General features: G+C 44.7%; 1 protein-coding gene across 2 annotated transcripts in view; it reads left to right on the forward strand.

Annotated features, from left to right (window-relative positions):
• Positions 1 to 25768, forward strand: part of JMJD1C (jumonji domain containing 1C) — a 244772-nt gene that overhangs the window by 70891 nt on the left and 148113 nt on the right. For both annotated transcript variants that reach the window (XM_073685401.1, XM_073685402.1), the window contains exon 2: positions 22417 to 22581. In XM_073685401.1, coding sequence (XP_073541502.1) covers positions 22417 to 22581 — 165 coding nt within the window. The remainder of the gene's footprint in view (positions 1 to 22416; positions 22582 to 25768) is intronic.

Consider the following 25768-nt stretch of genomic DNA (forward strand, 5'->3'; position numbering starts at 1 on the left):
GCCATTCTGCAAACGGATACAGTCCTGCCACCTGTTGGTGCAGGAAGTTGCAATTGCTGTGGATTGGAGAAGAAGGTTTGAGGAATTGTGCCAAATTCAAATATTTAACATAACTACCTTATTTAAGGAGAAAAAAAATAGGAGGCATTACTTATTGACTGACCCTCATACTTACCCATTCTGCCATACCTATTGTGCCATATCACCGCCATCATCATCCATTTCCTGAGCAGGGGTTCACTTCTTTTCATTTTGAGTGTTGGCATCCGCTCCATTCACCAGCTTTCACTTAAGTCATACATGTCAAACTCTGGCCCGTGGGCTAAATTTGGCCCATGGGCTAAATCTGGCCTGTGGGCGGTTGTATTTGGCCTGCAACACCAGGACCACCACCCCTATGTGGGCCCATTATTCTGTATGGAGGACTATGATGGGGCCCATTATTCTGTATGGAGGACTATGATGGGGCCCATTATTCTGTATGGAGGACTATGATGGGGCCCATTATTCTGTATGGAGGACTATGATGGGGCCCATTATTCTGTATGGAGGACTATGATGGGGCCCATTATTCTGTATGGAGGACTATGATGGGGCCCATTATTCTGCATGGAGGACTATGATGGGGCCCATTATTCTGTATGGAGGACTATGATGGGGCCCATTATTCTGTATGGAGGACTATGATGGGGCCCATTATTCTGTATGGAGGACTATGATGGGGCCCATTATTCTGTATGGAGGACTATGATGGGGCCCATTATTCTGCATGGAGGACTATGATGGGGCCCATTATTCTGCATGGAGGACTATGATGGGGCCCATTATTCTGCATGGAGGACTATGATGGGGCCCATGATTCTGCATGGAGGACTATGATGGGGCCCATGATTCTGCATGGAGGACTATGATGGGGCCCATGATTCTGCATGGAGGACTATGATGGGGCCCATGATTCTGCATGGAGGACTATGATAGGGCCCATGATTCTGCATGGAGGACTATGATGGGGCCCATTATTCTGCATGGAGGACTATGATGGGGCCCATTATTCTCCATGGAGGACTATGGTGGGGCCCATTATTCTGCATGGAGGACTATGGTGGGGGACCATTTATTCTGTATACTGGTTGGCCTGCGACTTTGTCTAAGTTTGTCATTTTGGCCCTTTTGTGTGTTTGAGTTTGACATCCCTGACTTGAGTCAATGACTCAAAAACTGACAAGGCTGGCAGAAGTCTGACCTTTGCCCAAAGCAGTGATGTCCTTGTGACTCCCAGAGAAATTTGAGATGATCTGTTCGAGATCGAGTCCAGTTAGTACAGGACGATCATCCCATTGCATCTTTGGTTACAAGCACGGTTCAGCTGGATAGATGATATCCGCAGCTGCTTAGTATTCCTCCTTTTTAGTGTAATGGCGTCGAGCCACAAACACTATCATATTACCGAGCTAAAATTAGTTCTCCAAATAGTAGTAGGTGTATGAAGATGACTAATGCCATGGTTATACAATTAACACAACGCAGCTGAATGGAATAGATTACCCGCAAGTATAGTGCGAGCTGTAATGTGATTCTAATCTTATACTGCTAATACTGCTGCCCCGAGACCCGATTGGGAAAGACTGATTGCAATGGGTTTTGGGCTGTGGATATGTGGTAATCATACGATGATAAGCCAGTGATGGCCATACGTCAGGACAGCACATCACTGTTGCGCAGACACAGGAGAAGGATTTAATTTTCACATTTTTACAGAACTGGAAAACCTTTTTTTTAAAGATGAATTCTCTTTTGAATCTTAGGACCATCTCTGAAATTGGTAGCCCCTCCCAAATAAAGATAACTAAAGCTAGCAATACACATGAGATATCTGCCGCAAAAAGGTTTGTTCATCAGACCACTACTTCTACTCTCTCCCCATACACATGAGAGAAGAAAGGTGTCTGGCAGTGCCTTATCTCCCCTAAAAGCAAAACCAAAGGCCGGTCTTTATTTTTCTCGACCTCATATCAAAATTTTGCACAACATCAGTAGTGTCATTATAGTGGATCCAGGGGTTGCAGTCACACCAGGAGACTGGGGAGGCCGAAAAGATCCCTTTAACCCATACAATATAGACCCATGATAGTTGGGAGCCCTGAGATCTTTTCTCATTAGGGCCCTCAAGCTTTAAAGTTATTGCACTATACAGTGCATAGTAAACTTTCTACAAATCTGAGATGATTTAAATTGGGTTTTGGAAATAAATGGATTGAATTTCATTTACCTCCAAACAAGGAGTCAATTTTTTTTTCTCCCTAATATAATACATATGCAAGATTAAATTACTTTAAAATACTTAAATGTGTTTTTTAGTGCCTATTATATCTACCCCCAGGCGTTCAGAGATGCTTCTGTACATGCAAGACAGCAAGGCGTTGGTGCAACACCCAGACATATTGCGCACATGTCCTATTAAAGTGAATTTGTCAGTAGGATCAACCCTCCTGAGCCATATATGCACATGTAGGTCATAGAAAGTTGAATAAAATGATAACTTGATATCTGCAATGCAATGTCTTATTCTGGAGAAATCCATGTTTTTTTGTATATAAATTAGCTGTTAAGTTCTATAGGCCGGACATAGATCTCTGAGAATCTGCCTCCAGAGGTTATTGTAAATGACAGGGGGCATTACCAGTGTGAGACATGTAGTGACTGACAGTCTGTTCTCCAGACCTACATGTCTCACAATGGTAATGCCTCCTTTAATTTAAAATAATCTTTGGAGGCAGATGCTCGGGGAGATCTTTGTCCGGCTCATAGATCTTAACAGATCATTTACATTTTTAAAAGAACATGGATTTCTCTGCAATAAGAGAGCTTGATATCTGCGATTCAATATCCTTTATTCAGCGTCCTGTGCCCATATAGATGGCTGAGAAGGGTTGATCCTACTGACAGATTCCCTTTATATAGGATCAGAGGTGTATGCATTATATCTGACTGGTTTGCTGCTTGCCTCGGCCACTGTCTCACTTGCTGTGCAGCATACACTGTGCCTGTAAATCCCATAGAAGTGTATGGAGAAAGCCATGTATGTGTGCAGCCATCTCCTCGTTAGTTCCCCCTATGAATGCCTTGTCTAGTAAGGTGGGGCAATGATTGGGGATCGCTCTTCCTCCACATTGACAGACTTCCCGGACCGGAGTATGAAATCACCTGAGCAGAGGGTCATCAGAACCTGATAGTCATGTGTTGCGTCTATACCTGATTACTATATGCTGATATTTTAATGGCGTCCTCGTATTCAGGATGTGACTGTATCGGGGGCATGCCTGTCGGAATGACTGTTTTTTTGGGAAGACCCCCGATTGCTGCTGTCTGTCAGCCTGCCAGCTCCGCTCTACACTTGCTGACTTGGCTTACTAGACTCAGCAGGGGCATTGTGCCCACTCCTCCCAATTGTTTACCCATTCAGTGACCTGTTGTACAGGAGCCCGGCTCCAGGAAAGGTTACAGGGGATCAGTATGACAGGGGATCAGTATGACTAGTGCTTGGTAATCTGCCTACATATGGGGATGGCCAACACTTCTGTTACTGAGTATTCACAAGCGATACAATGTATTTGTGGTGTCTGCATCTTGGCTCTCAGAAGTATTACTTGTGAAATTGTTCAGCTTCTTACCGGACTGTATTGTCAGGTCTTATTTCTACTATGAGTGGAAAACCAAATCTTTTATATTCCTATGACATTTGATGATTTGCTCACCCCATGCTCCTCTCCCATAGATCCTTGTTCTTTGTTGGATCGTGTAATTTAGGGTGTCATTTCTCACATATCGTACCTGTTATTTTTTGTTAATGTGCCCTGTCTATTTTTATCAGAGCGGAATGACCCAAATAACCAGTGAATCCAGTATGACGGTGTGCTTCCTCTGCCGCAGCTTGTTGACTGTTCCTATGTACCTGCGAGCCATTTCCCTCAGTCACTTTCCATCCCGGTGTCTGTATACTGGATTACCGCTCAGTGTCCACACCCTCCTACGTCCTAAATCCAATATTATCCACCAACTTGTCGCATTTATTCCACTCTCCTATGAGGAAAGTCGTGCCTTACCAGCTATTGTACTACAAGTCCCTGCATGTACTTCTATCCATAGTATACAATCCCAGCAGCTGGAGCTCTGTCTTTAGGGAGGCCCCCTAGATTAGGTCTATGAGCCAGTGACTGTTTGCTGTAGGATGGGGTTTATATAAGCTGGTTGTTGAGTTTGGCCTCCCATTAATCTAGCTGAACTCTCCTGTATACGGAGGAATGTGCACCGTCTGATTTATTGTGGGGCCTTCACCTGATCTCCCACCTCCATGGCTTTATATACTTTACATTCTGATGTATAACATTGATAGAAATGCGACATCAATAATGAGTCAGTCGTGCAGTTTCCGTCATTACCAAAGTAATCTGCTGAGAAAATAGTAACCTGACAATACATTTCTGGGCTCTGGATACGCGGCTTTCCTTAGGATGTGAGCGCTTTTCCAGCCTTTGTTTTGTTGCTATGGCTCAGACCACACTACGCAATAAAGGAAAAAGGAAGAAGTTGCCAGAAAAGCCTTAATGGTTTAGTGACGTTCAGCATCTAGAACGCGGGAACCATTAGACAGACGCGCTGCTGTACACATGTGGTAATGGCCGTCACCTCCAGAAATCTCATCCAAGGGAAACTATTGACGTGAAGTAGAATTTCTGGTCTGGGCTGTGAAACCTTCTGCCCAACAGCAGTTAGCTTGGGTGATGTCTTGCGTTGTCTGACTTTTCCCATTGAGGGTTCAGTACCAGTATTTTGTACGGCTGCCTCCATATCTCTTCTGTACGTTATACATCTAATATCCTCTCATGTTGTGATATAGTAAAAATCAGGTCCCTCAGGAGATTATATTGCTTGTGGGTCCATTGTAAACGGAGTCAGAGATTGACCACTCGCGTCAGCTCCTGACCCTCCCCCTTCCCCACCCCACGTCGGCTCCTGACCCCCCTCCCAACCCTACGTCTGCTCCCGATTCCCCCTTCCCCACCCTACGTCGGCTCCCGACCCCCCCCCCTTTACCACCCTCACGTCGGCTCCTGACCCCTCACCCCCCTTCTACCACCCTCACGTCGGCTCCTGACCCCTCACCCCCCTTCTACCACCCTCACGTTGGCTCCTGACCCTCACCCCCCCTCTACCACCCTCATGTCGGCTCCTGAGCCTCACCCACCTCTTCTACCACCCTCACGTCGGCTTCTGACCACCACCCCCTCCTTCTACCACCCTCACGTCTGCTCCTGACCCCCAACCCCTCCTTCTACCACCCTCACGTCGGCTCCTGACCCTCACCCTCCCCTTCTACCACCCTCACGTCGGCTCCTGACCCTCACCCTCCCCTTTTACCACCCTCACGTCGGCTCCTGACCAACACACCCCCCTTCTACCACCCTCACGTCGGCTCCTGACCCTCACCCTCCCCTTCTACCACCCTCACGTCGGCTCCTGACCCTCACCCTCCCCTTCTACCACCCTCACGTCGGCTCCTGACCCTCACCCTCCCCTTCTACCACCCTCACGTCTGCTCCTGACCCTCACCCTCCCCTTCTACCACCCTCACGTCGGCTCCTGACCCTCACCCTCCCCTTCTACCACCCTCACGTCTGCTCCTGACCCTCACCCTCCCCTTCTACCACCCTCACGTCGGCTCCTGACCCTCACCCTCCCCTTTTACCACCCTCACGTCGGCTCCTGACCCTCACCCTCCCCTTTTACCACCCTCACGTCGGCTCCTGACCCTCACCCTCCCCTTCTACCACCCTCACGTCGGCTCCTGACCCTCACCCTCCCCTTCTACCACCCTCACGTCGGCTCCTGACCCTCACCCTCCCCTTCTACCACCCTCACGTCGGCTCCTGACCCTCACCCTCCCCTTCTACCACCCTCACGTCTGCTCCTGACCCTCACCCTCCCCTTCTACCACCCTCACGTCGGCTCCTGACCCTCATCCTGCACGTCTCACACACATGTTAAAGCCAATTAACCTACCAGAATCCGCAAATGATTATTTTATTGCCTATTATACTTGGGTCAGGAAGAAGAGAGCATAGAGGGACCATAATACTATATCTCTGCAGGGTCTGACCACACACAATGTTTGTATCTAGTTGGTAACCATGGAAACACATGGATCTACATAGAAGCTGTGTGCACATTTTTTTCCCCCCAAAAGGTTGATTCCTTCAAACCTTCCACAAGAAGCTACAAGCCTTTGCTCGTATTCCCTAGCTGGTATATGGGAATTTTGAGCACAGACTCCTTCAACAAGATGTGATTTGATGGAAGAAATATCCCCACCTTTCCACTAATCCTCGTATTTAAACTAGAGATCAAACCGGCTCATGCCTTTCTTTTCAGCTTAGCTATGCTGAGCCCTTTGTAACTCGACGGTGCTATTCATTACTGGAAAAGTGAAATCTTGGGGGCTTGTGAGATCCTCAGTACATAGGAGCATATTAGGGGCAGATTTTAATATTGGCTTGTAAGTGACTATGCCAAAGGTGCTGCCCTGCTATCCGGGCGTGTGTATTCAGGGACCTGAACTCTGTTCTTACACTTTTCAGGGATCGTGTTCTGGATACTCTTAGGTGTAATGATGCCTTTGCTCTGTTTGATGCTGCACCAGACTTGTAGCATTTTGGTGAATGGGGTCTGGCAATAGCCCAGTCTGACAGGTGACCATAGAAGGGGCATTTTCATTCATTGATTTCCATCTCCTGCTTCAGTATGGAATAGACTTCTGTTGTGCCTCCCTCAGTTTCACATCCTGGAGGTGGCGCTGTTGCTATTGCTGATAGTTTTACTTTATTCTTTGTAAGGGGCCAGTAAAGTCCCCGCTGTATTTGTATTGTTGGCAGCGAAGGCTATTACGTGTCGCCACCATATTCTGCATCGCTGTATGCAGAAATCTAGTCTTTTCCTTGAGGCTTGTTTTATTTCCACAGCAGACACTCACGCACAGGTCGGTTACGTCATCAGTATATGTATGGGGTGTGGATTGTAAATGGTACTCCTCGTAAATCCACCCGAGCATGTGTTGAGCTTAGTGCGGGACTTGTCCAGATCTCATTCCTATTAAGTAGGTGTCTGTGTATTGGGGAGATCTCCATAATCTAATATAAGCAAAGGGGGGCTCCTTTCCTAATGATGACACCCATACTAATAACATACCGTATATATAAAGATCTTGTGCTATAATGGAGACCAGATTGCAGTTTCCCTTTATGGGGTCTTGGATTTTCATTCAAGTGCCTTATGTAGGACATGTAAACTTTTTTTTTCTCCCAGTTTCTTTGTATACCCAGCATCTGTCCCCATCATCCTCCAGTTTTTGTCAAATCTTAGTCCTCCATGCACACAGTTATATAATCATGTTTTTTTCAGATCTGTAATAAGATTTCCTTAAAGGGGCTTCCTGGAATAGACACTTTTTCTATGTAATATACTGCACTTGGTGGAGAGGTAATATTTAATTACCTTTCTCTTCTATTCTGCCCCAAATGACCCCCTACATACTGAAGCCATGTGATCGCTCCACCCAGACAAACTTCTGCGCTGGCTTCTCGACAGGACGTCACAGCTGGCATCTTATTGATGGACAGGCAGATTCGGGCGTGCTGGCAGGGCTGGGCCTCATGGGTATGATTGGGAAACAGCACAAGGCACTGTCTACACAGGAAGAGGAGCATGTAAACCTCCAAAGTGGCGGTGCTGAAGCCAAAATCTGGAGAATGGGAAGGTAAAAAGCCTAAAACATGTAAAAAATTGGTTGAAAAACCCCCGACAGGTGTAATGGTTTTCAAATGGAACTCGAAAATGTAGTTGATACGTACCTGATCAATGAGATATTCCAGAATATTGTGCAACACATTGATATCTAATAGACCAGCGACACACGACATCTGTCAGTGAACTGATGTGTATAGGGGCCTCCTGTGACTACCCCCATGGCAGATTTTTGGGGAAACCAGTTGAAGGTGCCCAATTGTGTGTTTTTACTAGGAGATAAGTGGTTACCAGATGTGACGCTATTGAGTAAAACATGTTCGCTCAGTCAAGCAGGTTTATTTATGGCGGGCTCGGGGGACGCACCGTTCTCCGGCCGATATATGGGCAGTTTGGGGGGATTGCGGTGTTAACTGTGTATATATTAGACGGTGCTCCATTCATGTATTTCACAGCAATAATGAATTTTTGACACCACCAACATGTGGCTATTCGTGTATGGAAACACATTCATTTGCATGGCTTGATTAATTTCAAAGCACCTGGATAATTACATCCCGAAGGTGGAAGCTTATTTTTTTTTGCGCAGGCGAAAAGAAAGAGCGGCGTCTGTTTAACCGTAATTGACAACAGCAGCTGAAACCGAGACAAGTGATTGTTGTATGTCCTATTTTCACAATGCAAATGTGTCTCCCGACAAGTTCTCTTCCTGTGCCTGCTGTTCCACATTTACAGAATCTAGATGATTATTTTTTTTTGCCTCCTTTGCAGACATCTGTTGTGGAGCCGGAATACAAAATCTGACAGTATGGCCGTTACCAGGCAACCCGATCTAAGAATTCCCATTTATAATCCCTCTCAGGCCAGAAATTCATAATGCATCTCTGCCACATGTTCGGCTCAGAAATGTCACGTAAAGATCCCTTGTCTTCCCTACTATGAATATCAAACCTGCTCAGCCGTGCAGCCGCTCTGTATTTAGCCTTGTGATGTTGTCAGACTCTACACATGATTGCCGTCATGTAATGTGCACACGACATCCGGCGCAGCCTGAGAATTTAGCTTTATGTGCATTTTACCTCTTGTATGGAGAAGATCAGAGACCTGGAATCTTTCCAGCTATCCATGCAGATGATGGCGGAGAGCAGTCCCTGTCTGCTTAACATGCACCACTTATTTGGGCAGCTCTACCTCTCGTGATTGGATGTGTTTGTGCTCCTGTAGAAAATGTCCATGCGTTGGAGTCTATTCAGTGTGTACGGTGTCAGCTGAATTGTCAAATTGACAGCTGACATTAGGAGGAGAGCTTGGGGGGAGGCATGTTGAATTTCCTTTGGGAGACGAGCGCTGCCAAAGGTGTCTGGCAGAAGCTTATCCTGCTTTCCTTATGGAAATAAGCATGCACACATGGCTGATCTCATCACACTTGCTTACCGGATGTTGGGTGATAGCTGTTAACTGAATATACTTTATTATGCGGTGTTAGCTTGCATATGGCATAGTAAGTGGATGAGTTGAGATGCATGTAGTAGGACGGCTATAGATGCCCAAGAATGACGATACGACCACCTGTTTCTTTAAACTTTTACTGTTGTCGAGCTCATGCTGATGTATTTAATGAAGGTATTATTTGGTGATCAAAAATGAAACTGGATATACACGTACCATGTCTGATGGCTCAGCACTCATTTGGTCATCGGCCATCTCTCCCGACTCTCCCTTATATAAATGTGTTTGACTTGGACAAGTGTTCATTTGTTTTCAAAGGGGAGAAAGCCACCGACTGGCAGCTCGAGTATCCGCTTATCTCCTGAAGAACCAAAAGTGTCAAATGTTAAAATTCAGACTGTCCAATCCTCATCTTTCACCTACATCAGCTGTCGGCGAAGAGTCTAGAGCCCCCCATACCCCCGTATATATGAGACGCTTAGCTGTTGACAGGTTTGGCCAACTTTAGTCAGTGTATGGTGACCTTAAAGAGAATCTTATCTCCAGGCTTTTGTCACCCTAATCCGAAAGCAATCTTAATGTAGAGACGGAGACCCTGATTCCAGCACTTACTGGGCTGCTTGTTAATAGTTTTTAGATAATCCGTCTTATCATTAGGAGGTGACCACTAGAGAACTAGTAAGATCTGTATTCCATCATATCCATGAGCTCTGTATAACCCCGCCCCCACCACTGATTGGCAGCTTTCTGCCTATGCACTGTGTACACAGCCTGTCAATCTGTGTGGGCGGGGTTATACAGAGCTCAGCATTCAGAGAACTGGTAAATCTGCAGCAGAGAAAACAGGGATTTTATCAAACTACAACCAGCAGCCCAGTAAGTGATAATTTGCTGAAATCGGGGTCTCTGCCTCTACATCATGCTGCTTTCAGATGGGCCTAGCAAAAACCTGCTGACCGATTCCCTTTAAATGAATAGGGATATGGAGAAAATAAAATACATACACAGTGACAAAGGGCGATATCATCTGCATGGAGTTTGGAAGGAAAACAAAGGAGAAACCCAGAGATCTCTTGAGAGGTAAATGTTGAATTTAGATGGTTTGCCCCATTGAGAGCAGGGACCGATGTGAGCGTTGGCAATCTCAGTACAGCGCTGCGGATTATGTTGGCATTACATAAATCCTCTATGAAAACTGCACCCGCCTGCCCATACTGATGTCCAATTCACATAGGTGACAAATCACATGATGGTGACGCAGATGTGATCCCCTGTGACGTGATCTGTGCTGGGGATTCCTCTTATTATTCTATATACAGGAGGGTGTTTGGCACAGTGTATCTGACGTCTTGCTATTAGGTGAGGCTAGATTTCCTTTCCTTTTTTATATATATATATATTTTTCTTTCTATTTTTTTTTTACAATCTGCAGAAAATAGGCATGGTGGTATGTTTTATTGTTCTTTGTTATATGTAAGACCGTGTTTGTAACACAGTTAATCCGCTTTCCCCGCTGTGCCATTTTTAATACTGCTGCAGCAATTCCTTTCCCAGTTGCCTAGCAACCCCAGAGCAAGCGGGCTGATGTGGCACAGTTCTTCTCATACCCGGCTCCGTGTCTGCGCGTTGCCAGGCAGACATGTGACACTGCTGACTAATATGCTGAAAAACTGCAAAGTTCTTCTAGGACTTTTCAGAAATGGAAAGCAGATATATAGATTTATTTTTAGGTCCCCTTTTACCTGGACTGTGTGAATATCGAATCCTGAAAAGTGGTTATGGTCTTACAATACATTAATTTTTATTAATTAAACTATTACTACAAGCAATTTTGATGTAAGACCCTCATACACGATCGATTAAAGTCGGCCAAACCTCAACAGTCTGTGTATGACCCTCCGCAGACATGATCTGACAGAGGAGAGAAGATCTGGCCTGTTGGATCTACAAGAGCCGATCCCTTTGGGGATCAGCTGAAGCCAGAAGAGTCTGATTGAGAAGACAGGAGTGCTTGGCTGAGCATTTCTTTGTGTGGGGGACATGGTAGGATGATCGCACGACCACCAGCCAACAGCTGATTAATATGTATGGTGGCCTTTAATGTCTATATAGTGGGTCTGTCCCAGCCTTGCTTCGGAGGTATGTGTTCGTATGTTACAAATGTAGGTCTGCCATGTAGGGTGCTACCTCCTAAAGACTACTCATCACCTATCTGGGGGAGCCTTTTAAGTATGCGGCAGCGCTGGGTTAGTGCAAAGGGTGAGTTCTCTCAATTTACTGTGAGAGCGATCGCACAAACTTGAAGTTTGAACCCAACTTTGCTAGAAAGTCTGTTCCTTTTAGGGGACACTATGGACCCCTCTGAAAAGTTTTTTTCTTACTTGATATTTTGAAAACTCACCACTTTGTGGCTGTTCACTGTTTTTATTATATTAAAAAGGACAGCCCCAGATTGGTGATGAGTACTCTTTAAAGATTGTATCGGGGTGCCTTCAAGGAAAATGAGGTGGCAGTGACATTGTGATACTCTTGACATTGTCCTGCTAGGAAATCTTGGGTTCTAGCCAGGGCCGTGGAGTCTGAGTCTGTGTCCATCTTGGTGAGGTCGGTATAAAATGGACCAACTGACTCCTAAAATATAATAAATTGGTACCGTAGTTCAATGCAGAATGTGCTGTAAATGGTTTCATAAGAATTTGGGAAAGTTGTGAAATCTCCTATAAATGTCTGTTCTGTTCCTGATCTAAGGATCTGGGCTTTTGGTTGAGATGAATCTGTGCTGCACTTTATGTACACGCTCAGTAGTGAGGCAGGGCTGTGGAGTCGGAGTCAGGGAAATTGAGGAGTCAGTCAGTGGTTTTGCTTACCGTCTCCACAGCCCTGGTTCTAGCATCAATGTAAATGTTACTTTTAACACTTACTGTACCTCTTAAATTAAACATTAAACATACCAAGTATACCCGTTCATAATAGGGGTATTTAATGGCATTTTCAGCTGGACAATGCCCCTGCCAGAATCCAAAAACTGTTCAGGAATAGTTTTGAGAAACCTATTGAGACCAAAGCAATGACTTGTCCTCCAAATACTCCAGATCTCAGTCTGATCTAGTGTCTGCAGGGTGAGCTGTAAAAACAGACTGCCCCTCACAACTTACAGCACTCAACAGGTCTGTGCCTGACGTCATGGTGCCAGATAGCACGGGACCCCTCCAGAGACCTTGTGGCGTCCATGCCTCAGCAGGTCAGAGCTGTATTGCAAGCTCGTGAGGGACCTTCAGAATATAAACTAGGTGGTCTTCTATCTCTGATGGGTCTGATGTATTTATACTTTACAGTGGTGGCCAAAAGTATTGGCACCCCTGCAATTCTGTCAGATAATACTCAGTTTCTTTCTGAAAATGATTGCAATCACAAATTCTTTGGTATTATTCTCTTCATTTAATTTGCTTGCAAGGAAAAAACACAAAAGAGAATGAAGCAAAAATCAAATCATTGATCATTTCACACAAAACTCCAAAAATGGGCCGGACAAAAGTATTGGTATCCTCAGCCTAATACTTGGTTGCACAACCTTTAGCCAAAATAACTGCGAACAACCGCTTCCGGTAACCATCAATGAGTTTCTTACAATGCTCTGCTGGAATTGTAGACCATTCTTCTTTGGCAAACTGCTCCAGGTCCCTGATATTTGAAGGGTGCCTTCTCCAAACTGCCATTTTGAGATCTCTCCACTGGTGTTCTATGGGATTCAGGTCTGGACACATTGGTGGCCATCTTAGAAGTCTCCAGTGCTTTCTCTCAAACCATTTTATAGTGCTTTTGGAAGTGTGTTTTGGGTTATTGTCCTGCTGGAAGACCCATGACCTCTGAGGGAGACCCAGCTTTCTCACACTGGGCCCTACATTATGCTGCAAAATTTGTTGGTAGTCTTCAGACTTCATAATGCCATGCACACGGTCAAGCAGTCCAGTGCCAGAGGCAGCAAAGCAACCCCAAAACATCAGGGAACCTCCGCCATGTTTGACTGTAGGGACCGTGTTCTTTTCTTAGAGTGTACAGGAAAAAAAAGAGGCATTCAATGTTGATGCTTTTTCCCAAAAAGCTCTACTTTTGTCTCATCTGACCAGAGAACATTCTTCCAAAACGTTTTGGGCTTTCTCAGGTAAGTTTTGGCAAACTCCAGCCTGGCTTTTTTATGTCTCGGGGTAAGAAGTGGGGTCTTCCTGGGTATCCTACCATACAGTCCCTTTTCATTCAGACGCCGACGGATAGTACAGGTTGACACTGTTATACCCTCGGACTGCAGGGCAGCTTGAACTTGTTTGGATGTTAGTCGAGGTTCTTTATCCACCATCCGCACAATCTTGTGTTGAAATCTCTCGTCAATTTTTCTTTTCCGTTCACATCTAGGGAGGTTAGCCACAGTGCCATGGGCTTTAAACTTCTTGATGACACTGCGCACGGAAGACACAGGAACATTCAGGTCTTTGGAGATGGACTTGTAGCCTTGAGATTGCTCATGCTTCCTCACAATTTGGTTTCTCAAGTCCTCAGACAGTTCTTTGGTCTTCTTTCTTTTCTCCATGCTCAATGTGGTACACACAAGGACACAGGACAGAGGTTGAGTCAACTTTAATCCATGTTAACTGGCTGCAAGTGTGATTTAGTTATTGCCAGCACCTGTTAGGTGCCACAGGTAAGTTACAGGTGCTGTTAATTACACGAATTAGAGAAGCATCACATGATTTTTCAAACAGTGCCAATACTTTTGTCCACCCCCTTTTTTAGGTTTGGTGTGGAATTATATCCAATTTGGCTTTAGGACAATTCTTTTTGTGTTTTTTCATTGAAGACAAATTAAATGAAGATAATAATACCAAAGAATTTGTGATTGCAATCATTTTCAGGAAGAAACTGAGTATTATCTGACAGAATTGCAGGGGTGCCAATACTTTTGGCCAGCACTGTACATCACTGCATGTTCCATTACACGCTAAAGATTTTTTTGGTTAACACTGTCTCAAGGTTTGTGTGGGTTTCTTCCAGGGACACTGGTTTCTTCCCATAGTCCCAAAGACCTCCTGATAGGGAATTTACTTTGCGAACCCTAATGGGGACAGTAATGATGTCTATAAAGGAATGTGGAATTTGATGGTGCTATATAAGAGAGTAAAATAAATACCTCTAGAGATCCCGGTTTTCCATTGCTTTGTCACAGTTGTTCCTAACAGGACTGTCTTCCCATGCCTTTTGTTTCTTACACTTGCTGCCATACTATAAGAATTATGTCTAAGGCTCCTTGTCACAGTAAAACGGCTTGAGCTTGCGCCTCCTGGTTTTAGTTATACACAAATAATCTAGTTGATCTTGCGTTGATGGAGGTTGTCGGGGGCATCCTTTCCTTGTATGATGTGTCAGACTTGCTGACTGCTTTTATTGTTTCTAGGTTATGGAGTTCGCACAATAGTTGACTTAATTCTGGTTAATAAATAATATAGCCAGATAAACTCCACCATTATCTTTAAAAGAAACCCCATCGGATACAGCAGAGAGCTGTATGTATATATTAGGGTTGCAGTCCCTTAATTTTCCGGGATCTGCTACCCCTGTATAATGCGGCGTGTCGTACCATCCCCGGTGGTCAGGTTGGCAATGTTGCGACCTTTCATTACTGCAATGCAGTTGTGCTTGGCCATGTACTTCTTACAAACACCAGAGAGCTAAACTAATAGACCTCGGGATCACTGTAGTGTTTGCGGAGGCTTCGCCGGTGTCAGCAGTTTATTTTCTTGTTTCTGCCTGCGCCAATATATGGAGGAGATGGGAGAACTAATGTAAGAGTGCAGGAAGCTGTGGAGACTTCAATGGCTAAGTTATGTAAATGAAATCTCACACTTTTATACAGGGAGTTATTGCAGGGACAGACAGACACGAGGGCCCCTATGCAAGAACAGTATATGGGCCCTTCACAGTCCAATATGTGACTATAGCAGAAGCTGCTTCCCGCTTTAGGGGTGGTAGTGGCCCCCTTACAGCTGCACAGATTGCACCTATAGTATGTCCGCCCCTGAATCATTGGTCTGCGGCTTTGGCTGATGCATCGCAGCGTGTCTGTATCTGAGCTACGAGCATCTCATCAGCGATTAGTGGTAAGTATGGAAGCGAGCTGCTGTGATTACATGTATGGCGGCTTGTGTTATGCCCCGTATTTTCAGTGTGTGCAAATGACGGATCTCGCTCTGATCGCATTTGGACCAATGTTGGCCCATGTTATAGTGCGCATGAGAAAAAGATCGTAGGTTGCTCTAGTCTGGTCTGATTTATGGACTAGTGCATGTAAATGGCAGGCAACTCTTGCACAAGGAGCAAGTCACATCCACAAATTCTGTGGCTGTGTGAACGTGGCCTTACAGAGAAGATATGTGCATGTGCTCCTCTATATAACACATGGGACGTGACATTAAAACCAATGGGTGGTAAAGTGAATAAGATTAGTTATATTGTGACAATGGCACCTTCTATCGGGTGAAATTAACAAGGCAAAAAATCAACCGGTAATACTGTTATCTTGAAAGAAGCATGACTTTAACGAGAGTGAAATGGAGATAGTTGGACGGCTTGGCCGTGCATCTTGTGGAGTGTTCTCGGTATGCAGCGGTTTGTACTTTCCAAAAGTTGTCAAAGAAGGGTCAACCAGTGACCTTGGGAAAGAATCCCATACAAGAGGCACTGAAATTGCTGCAAAAGTGACTGCTGACTATAATACACCATGAGTTTGCACCCTTATGTAATGCTCCCTGCGGTGTGGACTGGTTAGACTTCCTAATGTGCCTACTGTACCATGGGCAGTCCATGAGCAGCAAAACTGGACCATAGAGCAACAGTGCATGGCACGTTGCGAGGACCAGCTTCATATACCACGCTCGCTATTATTGAGTGGATCCCGCTGATGGACGGATCTGGTCACATGCGCCCCTGAATCATCTAACATATTAAGGACTGGAGCTCTGCAGACTTGGGGGGAACGTTGCTACTACACTAGGAGGCTCACTTCTCAAAGGAGGGCATGGGTCATAATCTGTTTACTGCCACAGATATGTTGGGGTCAGATACCACATGACACTTAGACTTCTTGTGGAGTCCACTGCTCACGTATGTGCCCCACACTACAGTGCAGTTTGGGGGCCATATTCTGATATGTGAAGGTTTTGCATTTCTGCGCTTCTCTAATATACACACAATTGCTCTGTATCCAGGACTGGCCTTGAGAAACATTTCTTTGTGCGGGTTACTGCTTTTGTAGGTTTTGAATCGATCAGAACCTTCCTTGGCTGAAAATTAATGTCGCCATCCCCCTTCTTTAGTGCGCCGCGGTGGAGAATGTTAGAAGCGTCTTCTGAGCCGTCATGGCTGTTCTGACATTGTGTTGCAGCTGCCGTTTCCGGACCTTTCATCCAATATTCATTCTTATATTGTGTACAACAAGACAGGTGGCTCCAGCACCGCGCTCGCTGAGCCGTCACAAGAAGAAAGCCATATACTGTTTCACCTTTGATCACCCTCACTGGCTGGAAATTCATTAATTATCCACAAACCTGTTGGTGTCAGAAATGGGAACAGCTTTGCTAAAAAATGTGAGCAAAGATTGCAGAGCATCATCTGTTTTCTGTGGTGGCGATTGTTCTTCCATGTCAGGTTGAGCAGTAAAGTAAAAGCTGTTTGTTAAAGAAAACCTGTCCATTGGATTCCTGCTGCCCGAACCCCAGGCGGCATAAATTCGAGCAGGCTGTGCTTTGGCACCGGGTATGATTTTAATCCGAAACGCATCGGTGTTTTCAGAGAAAACCGTATGAAGAAAGCCGGCCAGGGAATAAAAGGAGACCTGACTAGACCAATATGGTTGCTGGATTCTTCCTTTTCCAGTTGATTGACTTGGCACATGCTGTGTATACACACTGAGACCCATCGGTCAACTGGAGCAGGGCGGGGAGAAGCATTGGGTTAGTCTTGTCTCTACCTATATAGTCCCAGACAGATTTCCAAACTGAGAACCCAATTAATAATTAGCATTTTTATTTATATATTTATTTGGCTTTTTGGTATTCGTTTACTTTTTCTTGTGTCAAATACTTTAAAATGGCAAGTAATCAAGTAGTGGGCAACCCCTTTAAGGACTTGTGGGGTATCTTTGTGCTATTTGATTCAGTGTTTTTGGTGAGAATACTTTGACAAACTTTTTTTTAATGTAAATGAACGTATTTCCAGGTCATCTGTTCTTGACCTTGGGGGTATTACGGTGCACCGAGCGTGAAACGTAGCACTGCACCCGCTGGTGTAGAAACGTCTCTCGCTTGTGTTCCCATTAGTTATATTTAGGCTGGTAAGTCAGAAACATCAGGCCAAGTTGTGTCTTTGGTACAAATGTCGCATCCAAAATTAAAGGTCTGGCCGTATCTTCAGCGGCAGACGTCGTGTTAGCTGACACACTGGCAGATGGTACTACATTTAGACTCGCATTAAAGAAGAATTTCTTTCATGTAGAAGGTGAAGACCTTCTTATCCAGAACTGTTGGGAGCTTAAATAGCCCGGTCTCGTGTTTTCTTAGATAGGGCTTTGTGCTGGCTCCATTATGTGCCCCGATAGCTATAAATACTGTATTAGGTACAGTATTTTACTTTATATAGAAAAATTGAATTTGTTCAGACTCCGTTTTGGTGCAAATCATTGAAATAAAATAGAATATCTCCAAATCCGTATTTAAGGGAGTCCGGCAGAGCCATAATTCATAGCAAAGGAAGATGGAAACAAAGCAGGTGGGAAGGTGTAGGTAAATGATTGGCCCTGCCATGATGCAGCGATGCATTCTGTGCTGACAGCCCCTTTAACTACCTCTCAATCTCTCGACGGGTACTGGTTATTTTAGCGGAGATCCAGCTTTTGTATCTTACAATGAACATTGGGAAAAGTATGCAAATTGGCTTTCTACCAGAAGTAAGAGAACTACCTCTCTAGGTAGCTACCTTGCCAATGTCTGACCCATGACCCAAATGTAGAGAGCTGTTTTAGGGTCCTTACTCCTCATTTACGGCATATACGTCTAGCACACAGGGTGAGATGACTGCTAGAGCCCTTGGTGGTACTGGGTCTCCTTCTGCACTTTTGGCTCTTGTAAGGAGCCCCCCAGGCAGTGCTGGTTAGGGGAAAAAAAAGTACACAAGTTAGCTCTACTAAATAATATCAATTCCCATTTGCCTTTTTGACCCATGATGGGTTCTGCTGGGGCTCTGTAAACCATTCTTGTCCTGTAATCGATGTAAATACTTTTATGCCCAAAAATAACAAAAGTATTCTCGGAGTGATACCTTTATTGGCTAACCAGAAAAAAAATTATATATTTTTTCTGGTTTGCCAATAAAGGTATCACTCTGAGAATACTTTTGTTATTTTTGGGCATAATAGTATTTACATCGATTTTTCTGGCTAGCCCGGTACCACAATATAACTTTTTTTATTGTACATCATGTCCTATAAACTTAAATTCCAAAACCCCTAACAGTGCAATATGCTGTGTAGAAAGCCTTAGACGTTAGGTAGATGAAATTGCGGTCCACAACGCCGCCTGGGTCAGGTTTGGTTCCTACATTGCATGAGAGGCACATTGTTTGTGTTTTCGCCATGTGGGTAGAATTGAGGTCATTGCAGCTGACAGTGACAGGTGATTGTCAGGGGACTGCATTCTCTGCGCTCCCCCACAGAACATACCAGTGACAGTGGGGGAGGAGGAGCGCTCTGCTCCGTCTGTTCTCTGTGCATTTCCTTACTGGACGGCTTCACAAATGTCTATTTTTGCACTGGATGTGTTTACTGTGACTGCTAATTACCATGGGTGCAGCTCGGGTCAGATGGACTCCCACTTCTAGCCCTTCTCTTGTCTGAAGCCATACAGTTGCATCTAGGTGGCAGGGTTTAACTTGTGGCTTGTTCCCTTCTGTTTAGCAGCATTCACAAGTGAGTTACACAGGACGCCTCATCTGCATTTCATGCAAAATGAAACCACCATTACTTGCTCCTATTAATGATGTGGTCTGCACCTTAAGGCCCCGTCACACATAACGAGATCGCTAGCAAGATCGTTGATACGTCACGTTTTTTGTGACGCAATAGCTATCTTTTTACGTCTGACAGGTAGCAACGATCAGGCCCCTGCTGTGAGATCGCTGATCGTTACAAAGCTTCCTGGACCATTCCTGGGTCGTTGCGCTCCCGCTGGGCAGTGTGCATCGCTGTATTTGACACCTTATCAACGACCTCGTTAGTGATTCAGAACTGAGACACGTAGGCGTGCATAAAATGGACTTTTCCGCGCCCCTCGTCCCCGATTGGTGGTCGCTACAGCATTCTCATTTTCCGCCGTGCATAAAGAAGGCAACAGAATAGCGATTCCATCCCTTGTTTCTGACCTCGTTCTGGATTGCAGATCCTAGCAGAATTCTCCGGGCTGTTGATATCCGTTCATTCGACTGAGTCCTGATTTTGCGGATCGTTGTAGCGTTCTCCGGCTGTGACTGGCCGTACATCTGGTCTTGTTAATCTTGGTCAATCGGAGATGAGGGGGCGCCGAAAAGTAATTTTATGCACGCCTTTGTGACACAGTACAGTCCCTATCAAGGTGTGGATCGTTGAAATAGCTGCTGTGTGAAAGTGTCCCAACGACCGCTGAGATCGTTAGTTAGATCGCTGGGGTGGCCAAAATCTTTGGGAAGTTCTGCATGTTTGACAGCTCCCCAGCGATCACGAAACGACCCTCCAGTGATCCCAAAACCGTGACGTAATAATTATCTCACTAGCTATCTCGTTATGTGTGACGGGGCCTTTAGGTGGCCATTTACACTGGACTGCTCAACATTTGGCTGACGTTGGGGGTGGGGATAAAAAGGATCGGACTGTTGAATTTCAGCATGCCCCATCCTTTGTTTTCAAGGTAGATTCCCCACTCCTCATTAAGAGCGATGGTAAGCTCAGCCAAACTAAACACGAGTATGTATAGAAAGATTAGGAAGAGTAGCTGTTGGCAGAATAAGCATTCATTCAGCCACAACTGAAGATTTCTGGGCACACTTAGATATTATCTATTAATTAGGGAACATTCACATGACCGTATTGAAGCCGTATTTGTTTGTATGGATTAGGCTCGCTATACCCAGCCTGACAGCGAATCTGATAACACAAATCAACAGCATCATAGTCCTGATTATTATAGGGACTGTGCATTTGTGTTGTAGTCATAAGACCCCATACACATTAGATGTCAGCCGAGCCCGCAGACTTCAGCCTGATCGGCCAACCTTCTAATGTGTATAGGGGTCTCCTGACCAACCCCTTACAGATTGTTAGCAGATGGAATGCAATCACCCGATTGGCCGCCACCATATAATTTACATAGGAGAAAGCAGGAGGGTTTGGCCGAACCAGACGTGTGAAATCGAGCGAGCTTTCCGTCAAACGATTCACCGTCCTTCTTGAAATGTACAAGTTTGGTTTGGAGACTCCTTGGATATTCTCTGGTTCATGAATGAGACAGACGGGACATTCTGACCGCTAAAAAGAAATCTGCTATTTTCCATGTAGCGAGTAAATCGCTTTTCTCACAGACCGTCACCATTAAAATGAATTTACTGCTTCATTATGTATGTATTCATTCTCTGTCCCTGACCCTTCCATGTTCCTAAGGGCGATCACGGCTTTCTGCCGGCATGAAGGCTGTGCTGCTCTTCTCCGCCAAGGCTTTCCCTTATATTTAGAAGAGCTATTTTCAGTCTCTGTGCCCGGAGGGACGTTTGGCCTGCCTCATAGACTCTTGCTAATGCATTCAGTCTCCTTGCTAGACAAATGATACCGAAGGGAACCCATTGCTAATTCTCAACATCCCTGTTTGGCAATCCATCTGAATACGTATAATTTTGTGTGATTTTGCAATTTAAAGCGACGTGTTTGGCTCGTTGTTAATATTGAACGAAACAATGACTAATTGGCCTTAATTAAAGTGACACCATATGACTTTATATTGACCCCTGATGTGGAGACTTCGGGTTGCTGCAGCGGTATTGAGACGCTATTGTTTAGTATAATAGGATTGTGAATGTGGAGCAGCTTGATTTTTATAGGATTTTGCCTACACTAACTCCTATAGTTTGGACTGTCCTACGATGGATCTAGAAGCTGATGTTTGCCAGAGCTCCTTAGGGTCTGTGCACAGAGTAATCGTCCATAGACGCTCCGTATATCAGCGCATGGAGGGCCTACTGATCGATAGAAACCACCTTGGGGGAAACCTTTGCACCTCCATAAGACCAAAATGTGTGCATGAGTCTTGGAAGTAGTTACTGATGCATTAATGCAGCTAATCTGAAGATAATGGTTAATCAGTCTTTTTGGGAACTTTTTTTTTTTTTTTTTTTTATATTGCGATCAATTGGTTCGTCAAGAAAAAAAAAAAGATTTCTTCTGTGCTTGGTTGGCAGTCGAATAGGGCTAGGGCTTGTTGAAGATGGTGGGGCTACGCTTATTTTTGCCAGCTATGGGGAGAGGCTCCTGCGGCAAACCATTATCTTATAGACAGACCCAAGATGGGGATCAGGAGGAGAGGGGAACATTTATGGAATGGAAATATCCTCTAGGAACCACTTGCAGTCAAAGATGACATCCAGACATTTGTCTAATGTATGAGATGTTCGGCCAGTTTTCGTTGTTGGAGGGGAGGTGGGAAAACATTTTAATAAAGGGTCAATCAAGCACTCTGCCGAAAGCTAATAGAAGTGTATACAAAGCTTTGGGAATACAGTTTTAGTAGGAAGGCGGTCTTTTATTAATTTATAAAGGATTATGGAGAGATTTTGGAATAAATTACATTTGTTTTTGCCTTCTGCATCGTTATTCGTGTTTTACCCCCCGGGTAAAAATTATACATTTCTACTATTTAATACTGGTAAGCGGTTTTGAACTAAGATGTTTGTTTTCCGAGAAATAATTCCATGTATGTTTGATAAAAGCTTTAATCCCTTGCCACTGACATGCATTGCCAGTACTTTAGATGAACACGTGTGCTGCAGTCGATCGCAGCAGCGCTCTCTCGACATTACTCTTATCTATGTGTTTTGCTTTCTTTTTAGGTATATGTGGAATTTGATGATTTAGAATGGGATAAGCGAGAATGGGTGAAAGTGTATGAAGATTTTGCAGCCTTTTTTGTGGAGTTCCAGCTGGTCTGGGCCAAGAAGAAAGACCCCAGCCAGGCTCAGGGATCAAAGGTCAAGCAAGTCCAGTGGCCTGCATTGGTAAGAGGGGGTTTAATTACAGTTCTTCAGTTTTTGCTCCTGGGTGTTTGGTTTTCACAGTTTCGGTTTGCAGTATGTAACTGACAGTCATGATAGAAATGTCTAAATGTTAAAATATCTTGGATCAGTGAATGTGCAAAGTATGGAAATTCCTAAATTTGTATCCGGGAGCGGATGTTTTTTTCAGCTGGTGCTCTCCAAGGCACCATGTCTAAATATTCCCCTTTTATGCAGTTGACCTTTGAACTACTGACCCATATTTTGCTGCCACTACCTCCTGCTGTGTCCCCTGCTGCCCCCTCCCTCCTAAATAATGGTTTCCATCTCCTATACAGTACAGTCATGGCCGAAAGTATTGAGAATGAGACAAATAGTAATTTTTCCAAAGTTTACTGCTTCATTTTTTGTAATGGCAATTTGCATATACTCCTGAATGTCAAAGAGTGATCAGCTTAACAGCAATTACTGTACTTGCAAAGTTAATATTTGCCCAGAAAATGAACTTTAACCCCCAAAACACATTTCAACATCATTGCAGTCCAGCCTTAAAAGGAGCAGCTAACATCGTTTTAGTGATTGATCCATTAACACCGGTGTGGGTGTTAATGAGGGCAAGGCTGGTGATCAATCAGTCATGATTAAGTAAGAATGACATCACTGGACACTTTAAAAGGAGGCTGGTTCTTGGTATCATTGTTTCTCTTCAGTTAACCATGGTTATCTCTAAAGAAACACGTGCAGCCATCATTGCACTGCACAAAAATGGCCTAACAGGGAAGAGTATAGCAGCTACAAAGATTGCACCTCAGTCAACAATCTATCGCATCATCAAGAACTTCAAGGAGAGAGCTTCCATTGTTGTCAAAAAGGCTCCAGGGCGCCCAAGAAAGACCAGCAAGCGCCAGGACCGTATCTTAAAACTGTTTCAGCTGCGGGATCGGACTACCAGCAGTGCCGAGCTTGCTCAGGAATAGCAGCAGGCTGGTGTAAGTGCTTCTGCACGCACTGTGAGGCGGAGACTCTTTGAGCAAGGGCTGGTTTCAAGGAGGGCAGCAAAGAAGCCACTTCTCTCCAGAAAAAACATCAGGGACCGACTGATATTCTGCAAAAGGTACAGCGAGTGGACTGCTGAGGACTGGGGCAAAGTCATTTTCTCTGATGAATCCCCTTTTCGATTGTTTGGGACATCTGGAAAACAGCTTATTCGGAGAAGAAGAGGTGAGCGCTTCCACCAGTCTTGTCTCATGCCAACTGTAAAGCATCCTGAAACCATTCATGTGTGGGGTTGCTTCTCAGCCAAGGGAATTGGCTCACTCACAGTCTTGCCTAAAAACACAGCCATGAATAAAGAATGGTACCAGAATGTCCTCCAAGAGCAACTTATCCCAACCGTCGAAGAGCAGTTTGGCGCCCAACAATGCCTTTTCCAGCATGATGGAGCACCTTGCCATAAAGCAAAGGTGATAACTAAATGGCTCATGGAACAAAACATAGAGATTTTGGGTCCATGGCCTGGAAACTCCCCAGATCTTAATCCCATTTAGAACTTGTGGTCAATCATCAAGAGACGGGTGGACAAACAAAAACTAACAAATTCTGGCAAAATGCAAGCATTGATTATGCAAGAATGGACTGCTATCAGTCAGGATTTGGTCCAAAAGTTGATTGAGAGCATGCCAGGGAGAATTACAGAGGTCTTGAAGAAGAAGGGGCAACACTGCAAATATTGACTTGCTGCATTAACTCATTCTAACTGTCAATATAACCTATTGGTACTCATAATATGATTGCAATTATATTTCTGTATGTGATATAAACATCAGACAAACACTAATAAAAACCAGAGGCCAGCGGATCATGTGAAAATATAATTTTGGTGTCATTCTCAAAACTTTTGGCCATGACTGTAAATGCCATCATTGCTGAATGCGGCCATGCTGCAGTCTCTGCACATCGGGTGCTCATTGTTTGGCAACGGAGTTCATTCTCAAGATCTTAGGGGCTCTCCACGGTTTGGAAAGTGATGGCATCTTATTCTTAGCTAAATGCCATTTCTTTATAAGAAGGGGAAACCCTAAATTGCCAAACAGGGGGGGGCATGAATAAAAGCACTTTATTAATGGGGTATCACATTATTCCACCCTCAACCTGCCAGCTGCTTTGTTACATCCTAAGACGTGGCGTCTTGTATTGTGAGCATGCACCATCTTATTGTTCGGCCACTGAGAAAAGCTAAATTGGCACCTAAAATCTTCGTCTCTCACTGATTTTGTAATGGCATTTGATAGGATAGTTTTTTTTGGCTGCTCAGCAAGAAATTGTAATTGCTCCTGGTGCGATTCAAGAACGGACCTGCAGAGGGGCACGAGCAATGATGTCTGAAGTCACGCGGTGTGTAAGACATCTGCTCCCAATACAGGCCCGGCGTATCCCCGCAGCTGTATGTCGGGGAGCGTGTCTTGGGTGCCATCTGAAAGGGAAAGCATTTCATACCTCTATTACAAACATAACCAGCGCAGTCTGTTTTCACAGCAGCACATGTGTGGGGATCCTTTTCTGTATCGGCCGCACACTTGAAGATTTTGCCTGATGTTCTGGAGCCTGGTGCGTGTCAAGTTGTGTTTTTTTTATTTTTTTTAATGTTTCTGTGGTCAATTTTTTGTTTATAAACCTTTTTTTTATGGCAAACTTTAGTGAGTCAGCAAGGCCAGGTAAAAAAAATAATTTCCTAATTCCAAGTCAAATAGTTGTGCTGTTGCAACCCAATGAAGAGTATGGTTTAGATACAGTGACCATAGGGTAAGGACGCGTCATGCACCGTGATAAGATAGTGTTGTTACTGATTACTTCATATAAGGGCTCGATTGCACTCGGACCAATGTTATTCTATGGGGCCATTTTTATTTGATCTGATATTTGGATCTCACTCACCCACGTCAGTCAGGAAGTGCATGGAAATCATCAGTCTGCACTCTGATGACATTTGAGTGCGATCCAATGGCCGTGGAGTGACACAATGGAGAAATGCATGTCCCTGCACATTGGCACTGTTCAGCCTCTGCTGAATGGGCACACCCTTTTGACAGGGCGAATGATGCCTCTCATTTGTTAATATGTTCACAATTTTCTATGAGGAATAAGAGATGAACCGCACAATGCCGAGTTATAAGAACTAATATTCCACGGT

Source organism: Phyllobates terribilis, unplaced genomic scaffold, assembly GCF_046119375.1.
Source record: "Phyllobates terribilis strain yellow unplaced genomic scaffold, ASM4611937v1 Scaffold_5__5_contigs__length_657084704, whole genome shotgun sequence".
Taxonomy (NCBI): Eukaryota; Metazoa; Chordata; class Amphibia; order Anura; family Dendrobatidae; genus Phyllobates; species Phyllobates terribilis.